The sequence below is a fragment of the Carcharhinus amblyrhynchos genome, chromosome 33, assembly GCF_965287045.1.
Source record: "Carcharhinus amblyrhynchos chromosome 33, sCarAmb.v2.hapA, whole genome shotgun sequence".
NCBI lineage: Eukaryota > Metazoa > Chordata > Chondrichthyes > Carcharhiniformes > Carcharhinidae > Carcharhinus > Carcharhinus amblyrhynchos.
In genome coordinates, this window is record NC_137356.1 from 20345037 (window position 1) to 20364798 (window position 19762).

General features: G+C 49.0%; 1 protein-coding gene across 1 annotated transcript; it reads left to right on the forward strand.

The window, feature by feature from the left end:
• Nucleotides 1–628: 628 nt before the first annotated feature.
• On the forward strand, nt 629–19558 carry LOC145360930 (putative G-protein coupled receptor 139). Its single transcript, XM_080216436.1, has 6 exons — nt 629–733; nt 4345–4491; nt 6025–6123; nt 8616–8743; nt 16536–16639; nt 18657–19558. Exons 1-6 carry the CDS (start codon nt 629–631, stop codon nt 19556–19558), a joined length of 1485 nt encoding a protein of 494 aa, XP_080072562.1.
• Nucleotides 19559–19762: the final 204 nt, after the last annotated feature.

The following is a 19762-nucleotide window of genomic DNA, read 5'->3' on the forward strand; positions in this document are numbered from 1 at the left end:
TATTGGACGCAGGGTGACTGGAATCTTGAGGTTTAATTGAGTCAGGAGTTCTTTGCTGTCGGAGACACTGGTCACGAGTCAGTAAACAGGCTCTCTTTTCCAAACCGGTTGGAGTCACTAATGATGTGGCCATTTGCACCATTCTGGGAGATTGCGACCTGTGAAGAATTGTCTATGTTTGAAGGTGCTTGGATCAGGCTGAGTGTCCGTGTAGCCATCGTTATGTTGAAACTCAGGCAAGGCATCAGGTGACCAGCTGCAGATTCTTTTTTCAGGTTGGCTAATGTCCATTTTGAAAAGAACTGAAAAAATTGCCTTTATAAAGTATCCCAGCTGATGAATAAATATCTGTACAGATAGTTTCTGTCACACCTCAACCGTGACAGGAAGCAACACTTGAATCAAACTGTGAGTGTCCAGACCATCGAGCTGTGGACTTCCCTCCCTGCACCTCTCTACTGCTCAACCTCACTTCACCATTTGAAAAATCACTCCTTAACACCCAACTATTTTACCCAACCAAAAATACATTTCAAAACCTCAATGTCCTGAATGAATCTGATAGGCTTGCTTGCATAATGATGGACAATTTTCCTATTTATTCCCAATCCACACAGTGAACTCAGTGATGATCGTGGTCCTAACTCAGGGGAAGTGCGGTCTCTCCAAATGTGTAACGCGTTACCTCGTGGCCATGGCGACGGCAGATCTCCTGGTCATCATCTTGGATGTGGTATTGAGACAGATTCCAATTGTTTTTTGGGAACAGTTTACTTTCCTGGACGATGTCCCAGTGTGTAATATCCACGGTGTGCTGCTTCATGCAGCCACTGACTGTTCCGTCTGGTTCACTGTCGCGTTCACCTTTGATCGATTTGTGGCTATTTGTGGTGAGAATCTGAGAAAGAAATATTGTACCGAGAAAATGGCAGCTGTGGCCCTGGGAACCGTGAGTGTGCTGAGCTGTTTAAAGAACACGATGTGGTATTTTATATACACCGGTCGGTATTTGCTGTTCAACTCTCCCTTCTTTTGTTTTGTATCGGAGTCTGTTCGGTTTTCTCACGTCTGGGTTTCGATCGAGTTCCTCCACCACATTCTGACCCCATTTGTACCATTTGTCCTGATTCTGCTGTTCAACCTTTTCACTGTGAAGCACATTTTAGTGAGCAACAGAGCTCGCAAGAGACTGCGAAATCACAGCATTGGGGAGAGTCCCGGAGATCCAGAGATGGAGAAGCGAAGGAAATCCATCATTTTGCTCTTTAGTCTCTCAGCAAATTTCATCCTGTTATGGGCAACATTTATGGTATATTCCATATGGTACCGCATGTGGTTGTTGCAATATCGATCCGTATACATGCATGCAATTGTTCAGGAATTTGGCTTCATGCTGCAGCTCCTGAGCTGCTGCACAAACACTTATATTTACGTGGTGGTTCAGGCTAAGTTCAGAGAGCAGTTGATGAGTGTGTTTAAATATCCCTTTATTACAATTGTGCGATTATTCAATGATGAAAAGAAGTGAATCCCTGAGATTAAGAATGTTTGCTCAATAGCACAATATTGGTTTGAATTTATTTGGACCATCAGGAAAGGGAATTTGGCTGACAGGGTGACTTAATCGGACAGGAACTGAAATCTCCCTTTCCTGATGGCGGGATGCGTTTATTGGATTACATTAGCGGCAGTTCAGTGGCAAACGGTACTCACAGTGTCTGCTGATGGGAAAATCATTTCCGTACTTCTGAATCTCATGCACATTCACTAAATTACAAATTTCCCACAATAAGTCTGACCATCAAGGTGAGGTCAGCAGCAAACAACAAACTCATGCTGCTCGGCTTAGGGTAAAGCTGAGCAGCACCAGGTGAAGTGGTCAGTTTGGATAAGTGGTGGGTGGGGGTCTCTGAGGCAAAGAGGGAGGGGTGAGGAGAATGTTCACTGACATGGACTTGTTCTTGTTGGTAAGAGTCATAAAGGTTTACAGCATGGAAGCAGGCCCTTTGGCCCAACTTCTTCATGCTGTCCCAACTTTTACTATTAAGCTAGTTCTAAATGCCCCCGTTTGGCCATGTCCCTCGATACCAAACTTACCCGTATAACTATCTAAATGCTTTTTAAAAGACAAAATTGTACCCACCAATTTATTAAGATCCCGTTGGAATCCTGGATAGCCTTATTTACTGTCCACTATTCCACTAAGCTTGGTGTCATCTGCAAACTTACTAACCATGTCTCCTAAATTCTCATCCAAATCATTCATATAAATGACAAATAGCAGTGGTCCCAGCACCAATCCCTGAGGCACACCGCTGGTCACGGGTCTCCAGTTTCAAAAACAACCTCAACAACCACCTGCTGTCTTCTGTCTCAATCCAATTTTGGATCCAATTGGCTACCTTCCCCTGGACCCTGTGAGATTTTACCTTCTGCAGCAACCCACCATGCGGGACCTTGTCAAAGGCCTTGCTAAAGTGCGTTTAGACAATGTATTGTGAGTGGGGAAGGGCAATAAACTGATTGGTGGGTGGTTTGGGGGTAAAGGAGTCAGAATGCAGACGTTGTCTGGCCGATAGGACGGGAGCGTCCTGTCAGATAACGGGTCCTGAATGTCTAAGGGGGGACAGTTATGCCACAAAGGGAAGGTCCACACTCAGAGGGAGAGCTGCAGCTTAACAGAGGGCAGGCTAACAGTGTCTGAGGGTGAATTGAGGGATGTACATTTCAAAACGGGGCTTTGTAATGAGGAGAGGAAGTCCCAGGTGAAGACATAGAGGAGACACACTCAGACACTGAGGATGATGGTGAGGATTCTGAGGAAGAGGCCAGGAATGTCCCAGAGGTGTGAGGCTCATGGAGAGATGTGCCAGGGAGGTCAGACACCATTTGATTTGATCTGATTTTGTGCAGGAATGAGACACAGAATGAGGATCCCATCAGCAGGAAACCACTGAGATGCCAGGATGGTCGCCACCTCCACCAGCCTCGTCCCTGCCACCCCCACAACAATTTTTAAAGCCACATCCTCGTCCAGCCAGAAGGGCAAAGCAGACGTTTACCCCCCACAGCTGTGGGTGAATAAGTGTGCAATGCTTCAACAGCCAGACCAACTTTGTGCCTCTTCACACCTTCATTCTCTTTTCCTCACATTACATCTTGATGTGACATCAGTGTCTGAGAGAGAGGCGGCTGCTGTCTTTGACTCCATCTTGTCTGTGATAACTTTAACTTTGTCACCTGACCGCTGTTCTCCATCACTTCCTCCTCATCTGGCCCCAGGACCTCCACATCTGGCACAGCTGCAGCTGTCCGGCCCCATCCATCCATATGTCCGCCCCTCGATCCCTCCCTCCCTCTCCTCCTCCCTCCCTCCTTCTCTCCTTCACTCTCTCTCATTCATACACACACACACACACACACACACACACACACACACCCCTCTGCTTCAGGATAATGGGGACATTTATTGACACATTAAGTCACACCCAATCCCCTTGTGTCTCTGCATCCACTGGCCACATACTGGGCTGTGAATTGGGGCTCGTTCCCCAATCATTTTCTCAAGCAGAACCCTCACAGGGTTTGGCTTCAGTGCCGTGTGTTTCTGAGGTTGATGACACATTCAGCCCAGCAGTCAGTCCCTCTCTCACTCACACAGTCTCATTGCTTGATGTCCATATTGGAGAGTGTTGCTGCAATGCCATCCTGCCACTTTTCCTGGCGGAGTGAAGGGGCTCCTTCACCCCCTTGTGCCTCTGGATGCTGGAACCTGGGTGGTCCGCACAGCCACTCACCTCCCCCCCTTCCCCCCACTCCCGTCATCTCTGTCCAGGCTCCCTTGCTCAGGCTGGAGGGGTTTTGGTGACACATCGCTGGAGAGAAGCAACTCCTGGTGTTCCAGGAAATTCAGGAGAAGGCTCAGGGAGACATCAGGAATCTATCGAGCCAGTCCCTGTGTAAACCCTGACTGTGCAGGGGAGAGAGGGCCCAGAATTGAGGGGAGGGGGAGTGAGGAGGGTGTCCCAGGAGGTAATGGGACTGGGGGAAGGGAGTGAGGGGGTGTCCCAGGGGATGAAGGGACTGGGGGAGGGGAGTGAGGGGATGTCCCAGGGGGTGAAGGGACTGGGGGAGGGGAGTGAGGGGGTGTCCCAGGGGGTGAAGGGACTGGGGGAGGGGAATGAGGGGGTGTCCCAGGAGGTGAAGGGACTGGGGGAGGGGAGTGAGGGGGTGTCCCAGGAGGTGAAGGGACTGGGGGAGGGGAGTGAGGGGGTGTCCCAGGGGGTGAAGGGACTGGGGGAGGGGAGTGAGGGGGTGTCCCAGGGGGTGATACTATCTCTGCAGGGCACTGAGGCCAGCATCGCAAGGACGGCGAGCTTGGCGCAGGACGGGCGCTCCATGGCAGCAGATGTCCGCACCGTGGCTCAGGTCATGAGGTCCGTGTCCAGGGTGGAGGACGTGGGGACCCACAAGTGTCAGCACCAGGGGATGGTGGGGTCTGACTCCAGCTGCCCCTCCCTCCCCTGAGAGCCTGAAGGGAAGAGGATCAGCAGGAGTCCAGCCCGGGACCCTCCTGCTGGATTAACTCCCACCCAGAGCCCTCGGCTGAGCTTTAGTAAGGCCCCCTGACCTTTCCCCCCTGCCCCCTGACCCACCCTTCATTGAATAGAATAAAGTGACGTTAGATAACTTATATCGTTGTACTATATATAATGTACCACATGTATAATCTCATAAAGTTATATCAATCAATTCCAGCCCTTTTATTCATTTATTTCTCATTTTCTTTACACTTGTACTTTAAAAATCTTCCGTGTTTTGGTTTATAAAAGTGTTGATGACAGCGTGTAAATCAACAGATCGAAGCGTGTTTGATTCAATGTGCACCGTAAGTATGTATAACATGTTATAGCGTGACAATAAACTCTTTGTTGCATTTATTTTGTATTTATTTGCATGTAGTACAAGTCTTGGGGTGAAGCTTCTCTATTTATAGGTATTTGTTATATTAATTCACCCACGGGCTATAGTTATGAAAATTTATTCACCCTTAAAAGGGGGAAACCAATTTTTTTTGCTTCCCCCTCCCGTGCCCCCCCCACCCCCTCCCTCCGGACCCCGAGGCTTAATCCTGCTCAGCCTAATGGTTAATCCGCCACTGCCTGCCGGGGACACGAGGGGCATCCAACTCTCTGACCCCCCCCACCCCACCCCTCCCTGCCACTCACACACCTCCAGGGAGGGCAGCAGTCAAACATCCGTGCTGCCCGAGAGCAGGTTCGCACCCACAAGCACCCTCAAGGACATTCCCCCCCACCCCCACCCCCCCCACAGCCCCCACTCCCCTCCCCCCTCCCCTCCCCATCCCACAGGACACCCTCCAAGGTCAACTCACACAACAGGGCATGGAAGTCCCCTCCACCTGGGCTGGAGGTGGATCCTGGGGAGGGATCTCGATGGAGTGGAAGGATGTGGAAGATTCAGAAAGTGTCGGCACTTAATGGGTGAATATCGGCACCAGTGTGGATCGGTCACCATTGGATCGAATATTCACCCACCGAGCCTCCACCTTGTCTGTTTCTGCTGACCCAGTGCCTCATCTCAGTGGAGTGTGAGGGTGGCAGTGCCCACACCAGCGATGCAGCAAGGAGGCGCTGCTGCTGGCATGGAAGAGCGAACACCACCCCCCCCTCCCCCCCACCACCCACCCCTCTCCACAGGATCCCCACCCACCCCTCCCTCCATCAAAGCAAACCCCTCTTATATCTAATACTGTCCTCCAGTGAGCTCAAGGCCAGGGGCTGTCGAGGTGCTGCCCACCTCGGCTGTGAGATGGATAATGAACACCCGGCTCCCTGATGTGGGTGGGGCCTGGAGTAAACGCTGTGTATCCACATTTCTGAATCCTATAATAAGCCCATTCGATGGTAGGACATGTGAGGCTCTCTGTCAGGCCGGAGTGAGACACATTGCTGAGGGTGAGAGGAGCATCGCTCTGTCCTCAATGCAACTCATCACCCACAGGTTCTGACCAATAGCTTCAGTGCCCTGTCCGTGACACCAGGCAACAGCCTGGGAGCACATTACTGGCACCACCTCACTGGTGAGATGTTGGTGTCCATGGTGAGAGAGCGAGTCGCTCCTTGTCCTGAAGCGAGACACAATGAGACCATTCCTAGCGCTTTGGCCCAGTCGGGTCCTGTCCATTTCCTAGGCTAATTCCACCTCCTCCTCTGCGCGGTCACCCTCACAGCCCTCCTCAACATATTCCTCAGCCAAGGAGATGTGAAGCTCTTCCATCTCCTCCAGGCCCAGCTGGTCTCCCCTCTGTAGCACAAGTTGTTGAGAGCACAGCAGACTGCAAGGATGTGGGAGACCCTCCGGGGACTGGTGTGGGGGTGGGGTGGGGGTGATAGTGCTTCTCTCTCTCTCTGGAGTTCTGCTGTGTGAAGAGAGGTCTTCCTCTGGAGGCTGCTGTCTGAGGGTCTGAAGACATGTGTCTCTCTGTATCTCTGCCCAGAGGGATGAAGAGGCTGGAGAATCAGTAATTCACCTAAACCTGTCTGTTTCTCCAACTGATTTTGAAGGAGAGTTTCAGTCTATGAGAGGAATATTGCTTAAATTGGAACTAATAGAAATAGCTCGCAGTTAAAGAATTGTATCTCATCATGTTGAAGTATTTCAATTGATAAAAGAACAAAGGATAAAGTACAGCACAGGAACAGGCCCTTCGGCCCTCCAAGCCTGTGCGGATCATGATGCCTGCCTAAACTAAAACCGTACGCACTTACAGAGTCCGTATCCTTCTATTCCCATCCTGTTCTTGTCTCCATCTAATTGCCCCTTAAATGCCGCTATCGTTCCTGCCCCCACCCCCTCCCCAGGCAGCCCGATCCAGACATTCACCACCCTCTGTGTAACATCTCCTCAGAACTTTTCCCCACACACCTTAAACCGATGTCCCCTAGAACTTAGCTTTTCTACCCTAGGGAACAGCATCTGACTATTCACTCTGTCCACGCCACCCAGTCTTGGAGACCTCCATCAGGTCGCCCCACAACCTCTGTCGCTCCAGTGAGAACAGATCGAGTTTCTCTAACCTCTCCTCATAGCTAATACCCTCCAGACCAGGCAACATCCTGGGAAACCTCTTCTGTCCCCTCTCCAGAGCACCCACATCCTTCCGGGAGTGCGGCCAAAAGAATTATACACAGTTTTCTAAACGAGGCCTGGCTCAGGTTCTCAATGCCCTGAGCGATGAAGGCAGACATGCCGTCTGCTCTCTTGACATCTTACCCACCTGCGTTGCTACTTTCAGTGATCAGTGGACATGTCCACCCAGATCTCTCTGCCTGTCAATACTCCTAAGGGTTCCACCCTTAGTAGAAGGGTAAAAGATTGAGCTAATTCTTCTTGTTATAATTAAACTGTGTTGTTAAATAAAGTTTGTTTTGATAATAGCTCCCCAGTATTTCAGTGGAATCACACCCGCAGTGAAACATACTATCTTCACACGGTCTAGTCTAACTTCATGATGTAAGCAGCACGGTGGCACAGTGTTTGGCACAGCGCCAGGGACCCTGGTTTGATTCCCGGCTTGGCTCACTGTCTGTGTGGAGTCTGCATGTTCTCCTAGTGTCTGCGTGGGTTTCCTCCGGGTTGCTCCGGTTTCCTCTCAAAGACGTGCTGGTCAGGGTGCATTGAGCCAAACAGGAGCTGGACTGTGACGACTAGGGGAACTTCACAGTAACTTCATTGCAGTGTTAATGTAAGCCTGCTTGTGATGAATAAATAAAAAACACCGATGGCATTAATATCGATGGTAAAAGGGTGAAAACCCAGCACTAACCCTGATCGTACTCCACTAGTTAAAACCTGCCAGAATGGCCCATTTCTCCCTCACTTCACTTCTTATCTTTTTTTTGATTTGATTTATTCTTGTCCCATGTGTTAGTATACAGTGAAAAGTATTGTTAACTTTACCTTGGAGTTTCTGATCTGGTTCCTGAACAGGGTGTGGCTGGCTGGGAGATGTCACACAGCTTGGCCGTGCTGTGCTGGAATGAACCACTTGTGTGGTTTGTGATAATTATAGGACGGATGTCAGAGGGAGGTTCTTTACTCAGAGGGTAGTAAGGGTGTGGAATGCCCTGCCTGCGGCAGTAACTCGCCAACTTTAAGGGTGTTCAAATGGTCAGTGGATAGGCACATGGATAACATTGGAATAGTTTAGGTTAGAGGGTCATTAGATTGGTTCCACTGGTCGGCGCAACATCGAGGGCCGAAGGGCCTGTACTGCGCTGGAATGGTCTATGTTCTAAATTCAGAATGGCTTTGAGTTTAAGGGCCACAGGCTGTGGTGAACTCCTATTCCATGGGGTGTCAGCTCTTGCAGGGTCTGCCAGGGATGGTCCACTGTCACCCGGGACAGGCACAGCCTTCTACAGCACTCTGCAGGTACAACGACCAACGTCTGAATACCCACATCGTCAGAGGCTCACGCTCCTGCAGTGCTGCTCCTTGAACAGTGACAGATCCAGCCTCTCCCTCCTCCACAGGGCTCTGATCCCATCCCGGTGTCACTGCACTTCAGTGTCTCTGCTCTGTGCCAATAGAATAGCCAGCACGACAGGCTCCAGGATCCTCTGGACATGCGCTGTGAAGGTGAGGAGGACCACAGTGAGCTGTATCAGTCCCTGTTAGAGTCCCAACACTCATCCCTTGATTCCTCTGGCACCCAGTGGTAGGTGCTTCAACACCCTCCACCCGGACACTATAACCACATCTCACGGCACGCTGACACAGTGGTTAGCACTGCTGCCTCACAGCACCAGGGACCTGGGTTCGATTCCTGGCTCGGGTTACTGTCTGTGCGGAGTTTGCACCTTCTCCCCATGTCTGCGTGGGTTTCCTCTGGGTGTTCCAGTTTCCTCCCACAGTCTGAAGGTGTGCGGGTTAGATGGATTGGCCATGCTAAATTGCCCCTAATGTCAGGGGATTAGCAGGGTAAATACACGGGGTTGCGGGAATAGGGCCTGTGTGGGATAGTCAGGACAGGCTCAATGGGCCAAATGGCCTCCTTCTAGACTGTCGGAATTCTACAATCTCCACATTGGTCACTGTCAACTCCAGCAGGATGCAGTGAGTGGATCCACCAGAGTGTCAGTGATATCAAATACCCGCATTCCCCCAGCCCCCAAACCCCCCCACCCCACCCGCCAAAGAAACCTGGCACGGTGCTGGTGGGCAGGCAGTCGAGAGGCTGCATGTGACCAGTGTTTGTATCCTGACGGGGGAACCTCCCTGATGCCCCCCATCCTGAGCTTGACTGGGGCCTGTGATTGTAGACACCACCATCACCCATTTCACTGGGGGAGGGCAGCCTTCCTGGGAATGTCAGCCTGGGATATCGGCTTGTGAAGGGTTAACAGTTCCTGCCCTCCAGTAAGTGTCTGTGTGTTTGCCTGCATGGCGCACTCTGGGATACCCATGGGCGAAGGGGGAGGCCGGGGTGGCTGATCAGCCCAGTGTCGGCCTCTTGTGGGGGACGGGGTGAATGGCGAGGCCAGCGATGAGCGTGTCCGGCGCTCCCCCAGGGGGCACCCTGTTTCTCCCGGGTCACAGGAGGTGCAGAGCTGACCCATGACCCACTGCGTTCCACACGTTACGCGCAGGCCTCCCCGACAGGAGGTTTTGGTTTCCTGGGCAGCACCTGCCCTTTGACCTCACACCAGTGCCTGAGCGTGGGTTCCAATCACACTGCAGTCACCCTGTCCCTGAGAGCAAGGCCACGGGAGGGGAGACACAGCCCATTCCTGAATCTCCCACTCTGCCCTGACCGCCTGGCCTCTCAATGGGACCCCATCCAGCTAACTCTACCCCCCAACCCCCGCTCCCCGCAGTGCTCAGCCTCTTGAAGTTCACTCCACCATCTGGTCAACCCCTCAGAAGACTGGCCATGTCCTCAGCTCTGATATGGACAGAATCCCAGGGAGGAGGCGGACAGGGGAAGCCTTCACAACCCCTTTATTGCCAGGATTGCCCTGACACGGTGACCCCTGCCAACCCCTCTGCCCGAAATGGTGATGCTGGGACCCCCGTCCCTGGCCCTGAGTTGCTCTTATCTGAGCCCCCAAGTCCTCTTGGGTTGACCCTCCAACCACGGAGGGTGCTGGCTGCCTGAGTGCTCACCTCCGAAACTATCCCCCCCCCAACGCCCCCTTCTCGGGGGTGAAGGGGCACGAAGGTGAAGGTTCACGGTAAGGTCGAGCAGATGTAAATGGTGCCAGTGTGACGCCACTCTGAATATCCAATCGGGAGAGAGTGTTCACTAATGATATGCTAATATATTTAAATGTGTGACCTGGGGTTCGGGGGCATGTTTCACACCACTCCACCGGCGAGGGGGCTGGGGTTACTGATTGGACGGCCTGGTGACACGGTGGTTAGTACTGCTGCCTCATAGTGCCAGGGTCCTGGGTTCGATTCCCCGCTCGGGTCACTGTCTGTGTGGAGTTTGCACATTCTCCCCGTGTCTGCGTGGGTTTCCTCCGGGTGCTCCGGTTTCCTCCCACAGTCCGAACGGCGTGCTGGTTAGTTAGGTACATTGGCCGTGCTAAATTCTTCCTCAGTGTACCCGAACAGGGATTGGAGTGTGGCGACTGGGGGAATTTCACAGTAGCTTCATTGCAGTGTTAACGTAAGCCTTACTTGTGAAACGAATAAATAAACTTGATTTGATTGTGTTTTCTGAGTGTCTCCAGATTTTGAGCGAGCGTCGTCATTCCCACGGACGGAGATTCCAAAGAACAAAGAACAGAAACAGCCCGGGAAACAGGCCCTTCGGCCCAACGAGCCCATGCCGCCATTTTAATATTACCAGTCCCCCTCTCCACCCATGACCCCTATCTATTGTTTTTATGGCAATCCACACTGAGGGAAACTAATTTAGGATTACTTCAAATCAGCCTAACAGCACATCTTTGGGGTGTGGGAGGAAACCGGAGCACCCGGAGAAAACCCACGCAAACAGGGGGAGAATGCGCAAACTCCCACAGACACCGACCCAAATCCATGTGTCTGCACAGCAATCAGTGATAGTCACTGAGCTGTCGTCTTGCCCAGTATCTTGTCCAGTTTAGGCACACACTAACGACATGAAGCACTAGGCCAATCTCGAACAACCAAGAGCAGCCCCAGTACGACCCATCGCGTGTCTGCCCCTCGTTGGACAACAAGGCGGACCGACTTAAAACCTGTGAATTAAAAGAGAAAAAACATTATTATCATCCCATATCCCTTTCCATTACCAGGGTCGTCCCACTGTTTATGAACTTTATTTAAAACAATCTCCTATATCCTCCCATCTCCAACCCACTCATGTGCCTGTCTAAGTTACTCTTAAACAACTCCAGCGTGCCTGCCTCCACCACCTTACTTGGCAGAGCATTCCATACCCCCACTACCCTCTGTGTGAAAAACCTCCCTCTAATATCTGTGTGATACCTCTCCCCCCTCACCTTAAGCCCATGGCCCCTCGTACTGTGTGTCTGTAACATAGGAAATAGCTTACCTCTGTTTACTCTATCTATACCCTTCATAATCTTATATACCTCTATTAGATCCCCCCTCAGTCGCCGTCTTTCAAGGGAAAACAGCCCCAATTTGCTCAATCTTTCCTCATAACCCAGTCCTTCCATACCAGGCAACATCCTGGTAAACCTCCTCTGCACTCTCTCCAGAGTCTCCACATCCTTCCGGTAGTAAGGCGACCAGAACTGGACACAGTACTCCAAATGCGGCCTAACCAACGTTCTGTACAACTGCAACATTAGACTCCAGCTCTTATATTCTATACCCCTTCCTATAAAGGCTAACATACCATAGGCTTTCTACACAACCTTCTCCACTTGTACTGCCACCTTCAAAGACTTGTGCACTTGCACCCCAGGTCTCGCTGCGTTTCTATATTCCTTATGGGCTTCCCCTTTATCATGTAACTCCCTCTGACATTATTCCGGCCAAAATGCATCACCTCTCATTTATCCGGATTAAACTCCATTTGCCATGTATCTGCCCAATATACCAGCTTATCAATATCCCGTTGTATTGCCAGACACTGTTCCTCACTGCCCGCCAATCCAGCCATCTTGGTGCCATCAGCAAATTTGCTGATCACACCACCTACCCACTCTTCCAAATCATTTATATACACGACAAAGAGAAGAGGCCCCAGTACTGAGCCCTGCGGCACACCACTAGTGATAGACCTCCAGCTAGAAAAGGACCCTTCCACTACTACCCTCTGTCTCCTCTTAGCAAGCCAGTTCTCAACCCATCTAGATACCTGACCACATATCCCATGAGCCTTAATCTTTTCTACCAACTTACCATGAGGGACTTTGTCAAACGCCTTACTGAAATCCATATAGACGACATCAACGGCTCGCCCTTCGTCGACCGTTTTTGTCACCTCCTCAACAAATTCGACCAGATTCGTAAGGCAAGACATCCCCTTTACAAAGCCATGCTGCGTATCCTTAATCGGATCGCAACGCTCTAAGTGCTCATATATCCTATCCCTAAGAATCCTCTCCATCAACTTGCCTACCACTGACGTTAAACTCACCGGCCTATAGTTACCCGGGCTATCCCTCCTACCCTTTTTAAACAACGGTACCACGTTCACTATCCTCCAGTCCTCTGGGACCTCACCTGTGTCCAAAGAAGGAACAAAGATTTGCGTCAGAGGCCCAGCAATCTCATCTCTCACCTCCCTAAGCAGCCTAGGATAAATGCCATCGGGCCCCGGAGATTTATCAGTTTTAATGCTACCTAAAAGCCCTAACACTTCTTCGCTCGTAATCGATAGTTCCTTCAATTGGTCTACCGCTCCCTCAATGACCGTACCAGACATCAAGCCCCTCTCCTTTGTGAATACCGACACAAAGTATTCATTCAGGATCTCCCCCATTCCCTCTGCCTCTAAGCACAATTCCCCTCGTCTGTCCCTGAGAGGACCGATTTTACCCCTAGCCACACTTTTGTTGCTAACATAGGAGTAAAACGCCTTTGGATTTTCCTGAATCCCACCTGCCAAAGCCCCCTTTTTGCCCTCCTAACTCCCCTTTTGCGATCCCTCCTACTCACTCTGTACTCCTCCAACGCTCTCTCCGTTCCCAGCTGCTTAGACCTGACATACGCCTCTCGTTTCTTCCTAACCAGATCTTCTATATCTCTAGTAATCCACGGCTCTCTAATCCTACCTTTCCCATCCTTCCTCCTAACCGGCACATGCCTTTCCTGCACCCATTGCAGTTTTCCATTGAAAGACTCAGTCTCAGTTGACAGTCTGTGTGGAGTTTGCACATTCTCCTACAGGCCAAAGGTGTGCGGTTTGGGTCGGCTGGCCACACTGAATTGCCTCTTAGCCCCTGACCCTAACAGGGTAAATATGCAAGGTTTTGTGCTTCGGGCCTGAGTGGGATTGTCAGTGCAAGCTTGATGGGCTGAATGTGAGGTAATGCATTTTGGAAGGTCTAAAACAGATAAGAAATATACAGTAAATGGCAGAAGCCTTCAGAGTATTGATAGACAAAGGGATCTGGGTGTCTGGGTAGACAGGTCACTGAAAGTGGCAATGCAGGTGGAGAAGGTAGTCAAGAAGGCATACGGCATGCTTGCCTTCATCGGCCGGGGCACTGAGTTTAAAAATTGGCAAGTCATGTTGCAGCTTTATAGAACCTTAGTGAGGCTGCACTTGGAATATAGAGTTCAATCCTGGTCACCACACTACCAGAAGGATGTGGAAGCTTTGGAGAGGGTGTAGAAAAGATTCACCAGGATGTTGTCTGGTATGGAGGGCATCAGTTATGAGAATATGGAAGTTGAAGGAAGTTTGTTTGTTCCCACAGGAATGACGGAGGTTAAGGGGTGACCTGATAGAAGTCGACACTGTCAGCCGACAAGGCCTGTGGAGGATCATGTCAATGTTCGGCTGCCCCCCCAGATTCATTCAGATGGAATGCCAGTTCCATGATGGTACGATGGCCAGAGCACTGGACGGCAGAGAAACATTGAAGGCTTTCCCAGTCACCAATGGTGTCAAACACCCAGACTGTTCAGCATGATGTTTACTGCCATGCTGAATGATGTATTCCAGGACAGTGTTGCTGGAATCAGCCTCAAGCACAGAGTGGATGGGAAACTCTTCAACCTGAGGAGACTTCAAGCCATTACCAAAGTGAAGGAGACTGTTCTGAGACACTTCCTCTTTGCCGATGACTGCGCCCTGTTTACTGGCTCAGAGCCAGAGATACAAGTCAGTATGGACAAATTTTCCACAGCTTGTGACAACTTTGGACTCACCATCAACATTAAAAAGACTGAAGTCATGCACCAGCCTGCTCCTCATGTACCGTACACAGAACCCATAATCACAATCAAAGGACAGAAACTACAGGCAGTGGACCAGTTCACTGATCTTAGCAGCACCCTCTCCCAAGCAGTGACTATTGATACAGAAGTTAACTGCAGAATAGCAAAGGCAAGTTCTGCTTTCGGTAGACTGCGCTCCACTGTATGGGAACGTCGAGGAATCAGCTCACAAACAAAACTGAAGGTCTACAGCACCGCGGTACTCACTACCCTCCTGTATGCCTGTGAAATGTGGACTGTCTATCGAAGGCATGCAAGACAGCTCAATCATTTCCACATGACTTGTCTTCGCAGAATATTACACATTAGATGGCAAAACAAAGTACCAGACACTGAAGTCCTCTCTGGAGCAAGTCTACCATCAGTCCACACACGGCTGATGAGAGCACAGACCCGGTGGGCAGGTCATGTCATTGTTATCGGACAATAAATTTTCTGAAATTGGGACACAATACGGAAGCAGAGTAAAGTTGCACTCAGAGCCTCCCCACAAAAGCTCACAAGGGAACAGACACAGACTCGCAGGGAAGGACATGCTTTTAGAATGCAAATGAGGGCTCGCACACAAAGGGAACTGGACAGGGTGGCACCTACAGGATCGAAATTAAAAAGTACACCCCCATCCAACCAAATCAGCACCTCTGCTCTAATCAAGCAACCCTCTATGGAGAAACCTAAGGATTAGCATAACGAAGGAAGCATCCCTGGCCCCACAAACTTCCTGAGATCAGTCAAACACCCATTGTTCAAACCCCGGAGATTCTAGACCATTAATAAACCCATCAGACAGAAACCATTAACACACACTTAAAAACATCGTTACAATACTTGAAGACATTGAAACAGGATGGTCAGAGTCGAATACTGGAAACAAAACATTAGTATTTGAATTGTACAATGTATTGAAGTTCAGGTATAACTGTAACCCATTGCGGCGGGTCTTTAGAGTGCTTTCGGGACAGTTCGGTCTCTCTGTCCTGACTGCACCTCCGTCGACGTTAAAATAAAGCTGTCCCGCTGTTGAACCTGACCCTGAGTCCGGAGTGATCGTGTCCGCCCACTCGCGCTAACATCATCCATTTGCTGGACGAGCGCATATCCAAGCAGCTCCTTTTCGGGGAACTCTCTGCTGGAAGACGCTCGCATGGAGGGCAGAGGAAACATTACAAAAACACACTAAATTCCTCCTGAAGTCGCTAGACATAAACACGACCACCTGGGAAAGACTGGCACAAAACCGCCCTACCTGCTGCTGCCTCACCCACAAAGGCTGTCAAGCTTATGAAGCAAGGTGCAGTGCTGAAGCACAACTTAAACACCAGTTGCACAAATCCAGAGCCACCAGCGCAACAACTACAGTGCCCACACAAATCTGCCCAATATGTGCCAGGACATTCCGTACCCGAATTGGCCCTGATCAGTCATCTTCGGACACACCGCAACCAGCCTCAAAATGACTCATGGTGTCGAGGTCCTGATGGATGAACAACAAGATTGTGAGGCATGGACAAGGTGGACAGTAAGAAGCTTTTTCCCTGGGTGCAAGAGTCACTTACGAGGAAGCAGAGGTTTAAGGTGCCAGGGGCAAGGTTTAAAGGAGATATACGAGGCAGATTTTTGACACAGATGGTGGTGGATGCCTGCAACCCATTGCTGGGGGAAGGAATGGAAGCAGATACAACAGTGAGTTTTAAGGGGCGTCTTGAGAAATCCATGAATGGAATGGGAATAGAGGATATGATCTGCGGAAGGGGAGAGGGTTTTAGTTCAGTCGGGCAGCATGGTCGGTACAGGCTTGGAGGGCCAAAGGGCTGTTCCTGCCCTGTAAATTCTTTGTTCTTTGGTTGTTGTTATTTGTTGAACGCTTTCCCTTTCTGTCCGTCCAGTGTCTGCTTAGCTGCATTTTTGAAAATCTCAGAGGGTTCGAATTGAAATATTGAAAACATTGCGTTTGTTTATTCATTGTCAGTAATTTTAATCCCCAGAGAAACTCCTCTCTGTGGATTCCACTCCCACATAAATGTGAGGCTTCTTTCAATGTCCTTCCACAATGCCTCAGTAACCTCGAGTGCTGACTGGTTCACTCTCTGCTGCCAAAGTCCAAACATGCTTCGGGAATTCTCAATAACCTTCCGTATGCTATACACACTCTGGGAAGTGCAGAAGATATATTATCCCATCATCGCTGCTCTTGGCGTTCCCTGTAAGTGTTGCTGTTAACTCCATGCATCATGTTTAACTGTGGCATTTCTCCTCTGTACTTCCGAATTCCTTTCACTCTCTCAGCCCATTGATGGTCCTGGTAAGTAACATATGCTGAATTCGTGCTGTTGATGGTGAAGAAACATGAAGTATGAACTTATTGGAAAAGTTCCCGCTGGGCCACATTTTAATCCAGATGCCCACAGACTCAGCTGACATTAGATAAACTCTCAATAAAACAACGAATGTTCTGTAAAAGTAATAATCATTGATCACTTAATCTCCTACAGTTATGTACGCTCTTCCATATAACCAGTATTTATGGTAAACATGTTGGATTGACTAAGATTTTGTGAGCTAAATCGCAATTTGCCATGTTCAGTGTGTTCTATGTATCTGTCTCCATGTGTCACACTGGAACATATCTGCCTAATTCTGTTTGTTACACGATCACCTCCTCACTTTGTCTGATGTTTCATTCTTTTACTGAATTGGCGTGGGCATCTGTGTGTTCAGCATTTATTGCCCAATCGTTCTTGCTCTTGGGACAGTGCAGATGAAGCAGCTTTTTCTCTGCTGCTATATTTTGTGATATCGGAACGCCAGCAATTCCAGACTCCACGGACTTTTACTCGGAAACCATGAAGGAACAGCAGTATATTCCCAAGTCAGGACATGGAATAAAATTCTGATGCTTGCTGTACCAGGACATAGCAAGCTTTGATAGTTTAACACATCATTTGGACACAATGCCTGATGTAAAACTGCATGTTGCTATTTGCTCAGTTATGTTTTCAAGACTTTATTTGCATTTCCAAGTCTTTATTCTGCACACATTTTCAGATGTAGAGCAGCAATGTGACAGAGTTGTGATAAATATGCAGACAAAGAGTTGAACATCAAATCCCTGCCGTGCAGAAGGAGACCACTGAATTTGCACGGATTTGCCGACACAGCATCTTACCCGGCCCCCTCCCTCTCCCCTTCACAACACTTAAGAAGCATTTAGAGGAACACTGCAAACACCATTGCATCCAACACAATGCAGGAAGTGCTGGGAAAAGGGACTGGGCTTGTGCGTGCATCATCACACGGGGCACCGCATCTAGAAGTAGCACGTTTCACCTCCACGTTTCTGAGTTAGTCTGAAAGTGTAGCAAAATACCCTATCATTTTTCACACAGTAATTGGATAAGTTGTCCATGGATGTTGCCTGATGTGGCTCTGTTGGCAAGGATGCTGAGATTTCTATGTTCTTCTTCCAATAATGCCAACTTTAATCTCCCCTGAACAATCTGCCTCGGCAAAGCTGTTGCCTGGACAAGCTCTGTCTCAATGGAGTGTGGGGAGGAGGAGAGTTTGATGCCCCAGCGCTGAACTGGACTGTGAACCCGTACTGTTTCCACATTTGTGCACTTCCTTCGAACAATCGGTGAGCAGTGATCACAGGAATATCCACGCCCCAAATCTCCCTCCCAGGCAACAGCAGCCTGATATCTATTACAGTTAAAGCCCAATTCTACACAGCTTTCAGTTCTTTCCAAGTTTGGGTGATTGCTGCTTTTACAAACAATAGCTTGTTATTTTCTACAAGATGGAGCAGCAATCCCCCATCTCAGGAAGGACATTTCTTAACGTTTGCAGCAGATTCTGAAAGTCGTGCTGGTTTGATGCATTGGCCGTGCTAAATTCTCCCTCAGTGTCCCCGAACAGGTGCAGAAGTGTGGCGACTCGGGGATTTTTCACAGTAACTTCATTGCAGTGTTAATGTAAGCCGACTTGTGACACTAATAAATGTACTTTTACTTTAAGAACTTAAATTCTGTATCTATTATGGATAGTTTGATCCTGTTTGGTTCTTTATTTCACAGTCCATTGCTGCTTTTGCAATGCCTGTCTCCAACAGGAGAAACTCTCACAAAGAAGACACTCTCAGTGTATGTAGTCATGAAAATTCTAATTTCAGACTGAAATCTCATTGAATACTGCTGCTTTTTCTTTTGCAAACTCCCTTACAGTGAACTTAGTGACGATTGTGATCCTATCTCAAGGACGATGTGGTCTCTCGAAATGTGTCGCTCGATACCTGGTATCCATGGCAGTGGCAGATCTACTGGTTATTATAGTTGATGTGATACTCAGACAGATTCCCATTGCTCACGTCACACACTTCCTTTTTGTACGGAACATTAAATTATGTAATTTACACGGCGTCCTGCTTTATGCAGTAACTGACTGTTCAGTCTGGTACACAGTTGCTTTTACCTTTGATCGATTTGTGGCAATTTGTTGTCAGAAGTTGAAAGCAAAATATTGCACAGAGAGAACAGCGACCATAGTTGTGGGAAGCTTGACGGTGCTGATCTTATTGAAAAATACTTTCTGGTATTTTATTTTGACCAGTGAATATCTACTGTTTAACATTCCTTGGTTTTGTAACGTGTTAGACACCTTTCTTCTTTCAAGGGTATGGGGAGCAGTAGAAACAATACATTATATTTTAACTCCGTTTGTTCCTTTCTTTCTGATCCTTCTGCTCAATGCGCTGACTGTTAGACACATTCTGGTGTCGAGCGGGGCCCGGAGGAGACTCCGGCGCCACAGCAATGGGAAGAATCCCAGTGATCCTGAAATTGAGAAGCGAAGAAAATCCATCATTTTACTCTTTGTCATCTCGGGAAATTTTATCTTGCTCTGGGTGATGTTTCTGGTGAATTCTATATACTTGCGAATTATCATGTTGCAAAATAAGGTATCAATTAGCATTTCGGATGTCCTCCAAGAAATCGGTTTTATGCTTCAGCTTTTGAGTTCTTGCACAAACACCTGCATTTATGCAGCAACTCAGAATAAATTCCGTAACGAATTGAAGTCGGTGCTGAAATATCCCATCAGTCTGATCTTGAAATGTTGCTGCTGAAACAAATAGAAATTAAAACATGCCCAGCTGGCTCCGGGAATAGAAACAAAGAGCAAAACATCCCGTAATCGATTGCTATTTCATTGTTAGCTTCAACAAATATGCAGCAATTTGACTTCATGAGAGAAACTGGATAAATCACTTCAACCTTTAACATGTTAACTAAATAAGATAAACAAACAACTTTCCACCTGGATCAAATAA

What these genes read in the sequence shown, in the direction of transcription:
- LOC145360930 (XM_080216436.1), top strand. Translation starts at nt 629, where the DNA reads ATGATCGTGGTCCTAACTCAGGGGAAGTGCGGTCTCTCCAAATGTGTA. An exon ending in AGTGTCAGCACCAGGGGATG is followed by an intron (nt 4,492 to 6,024) that starts GTGGGGTCTGAC and finishes CATCACCCACAG; the next exon opens with GTTCTGACCAATAGCTTCAG. An exon ending in CGCTGCTCTTGGCGTTCCCT is followed by an intron (nt 16,640 to 18,656) that starts GTAAGTGTTGCT and finishes ACTCCCTTACAG; the next exon opens with TGAACTTAGTGACGATTGTG.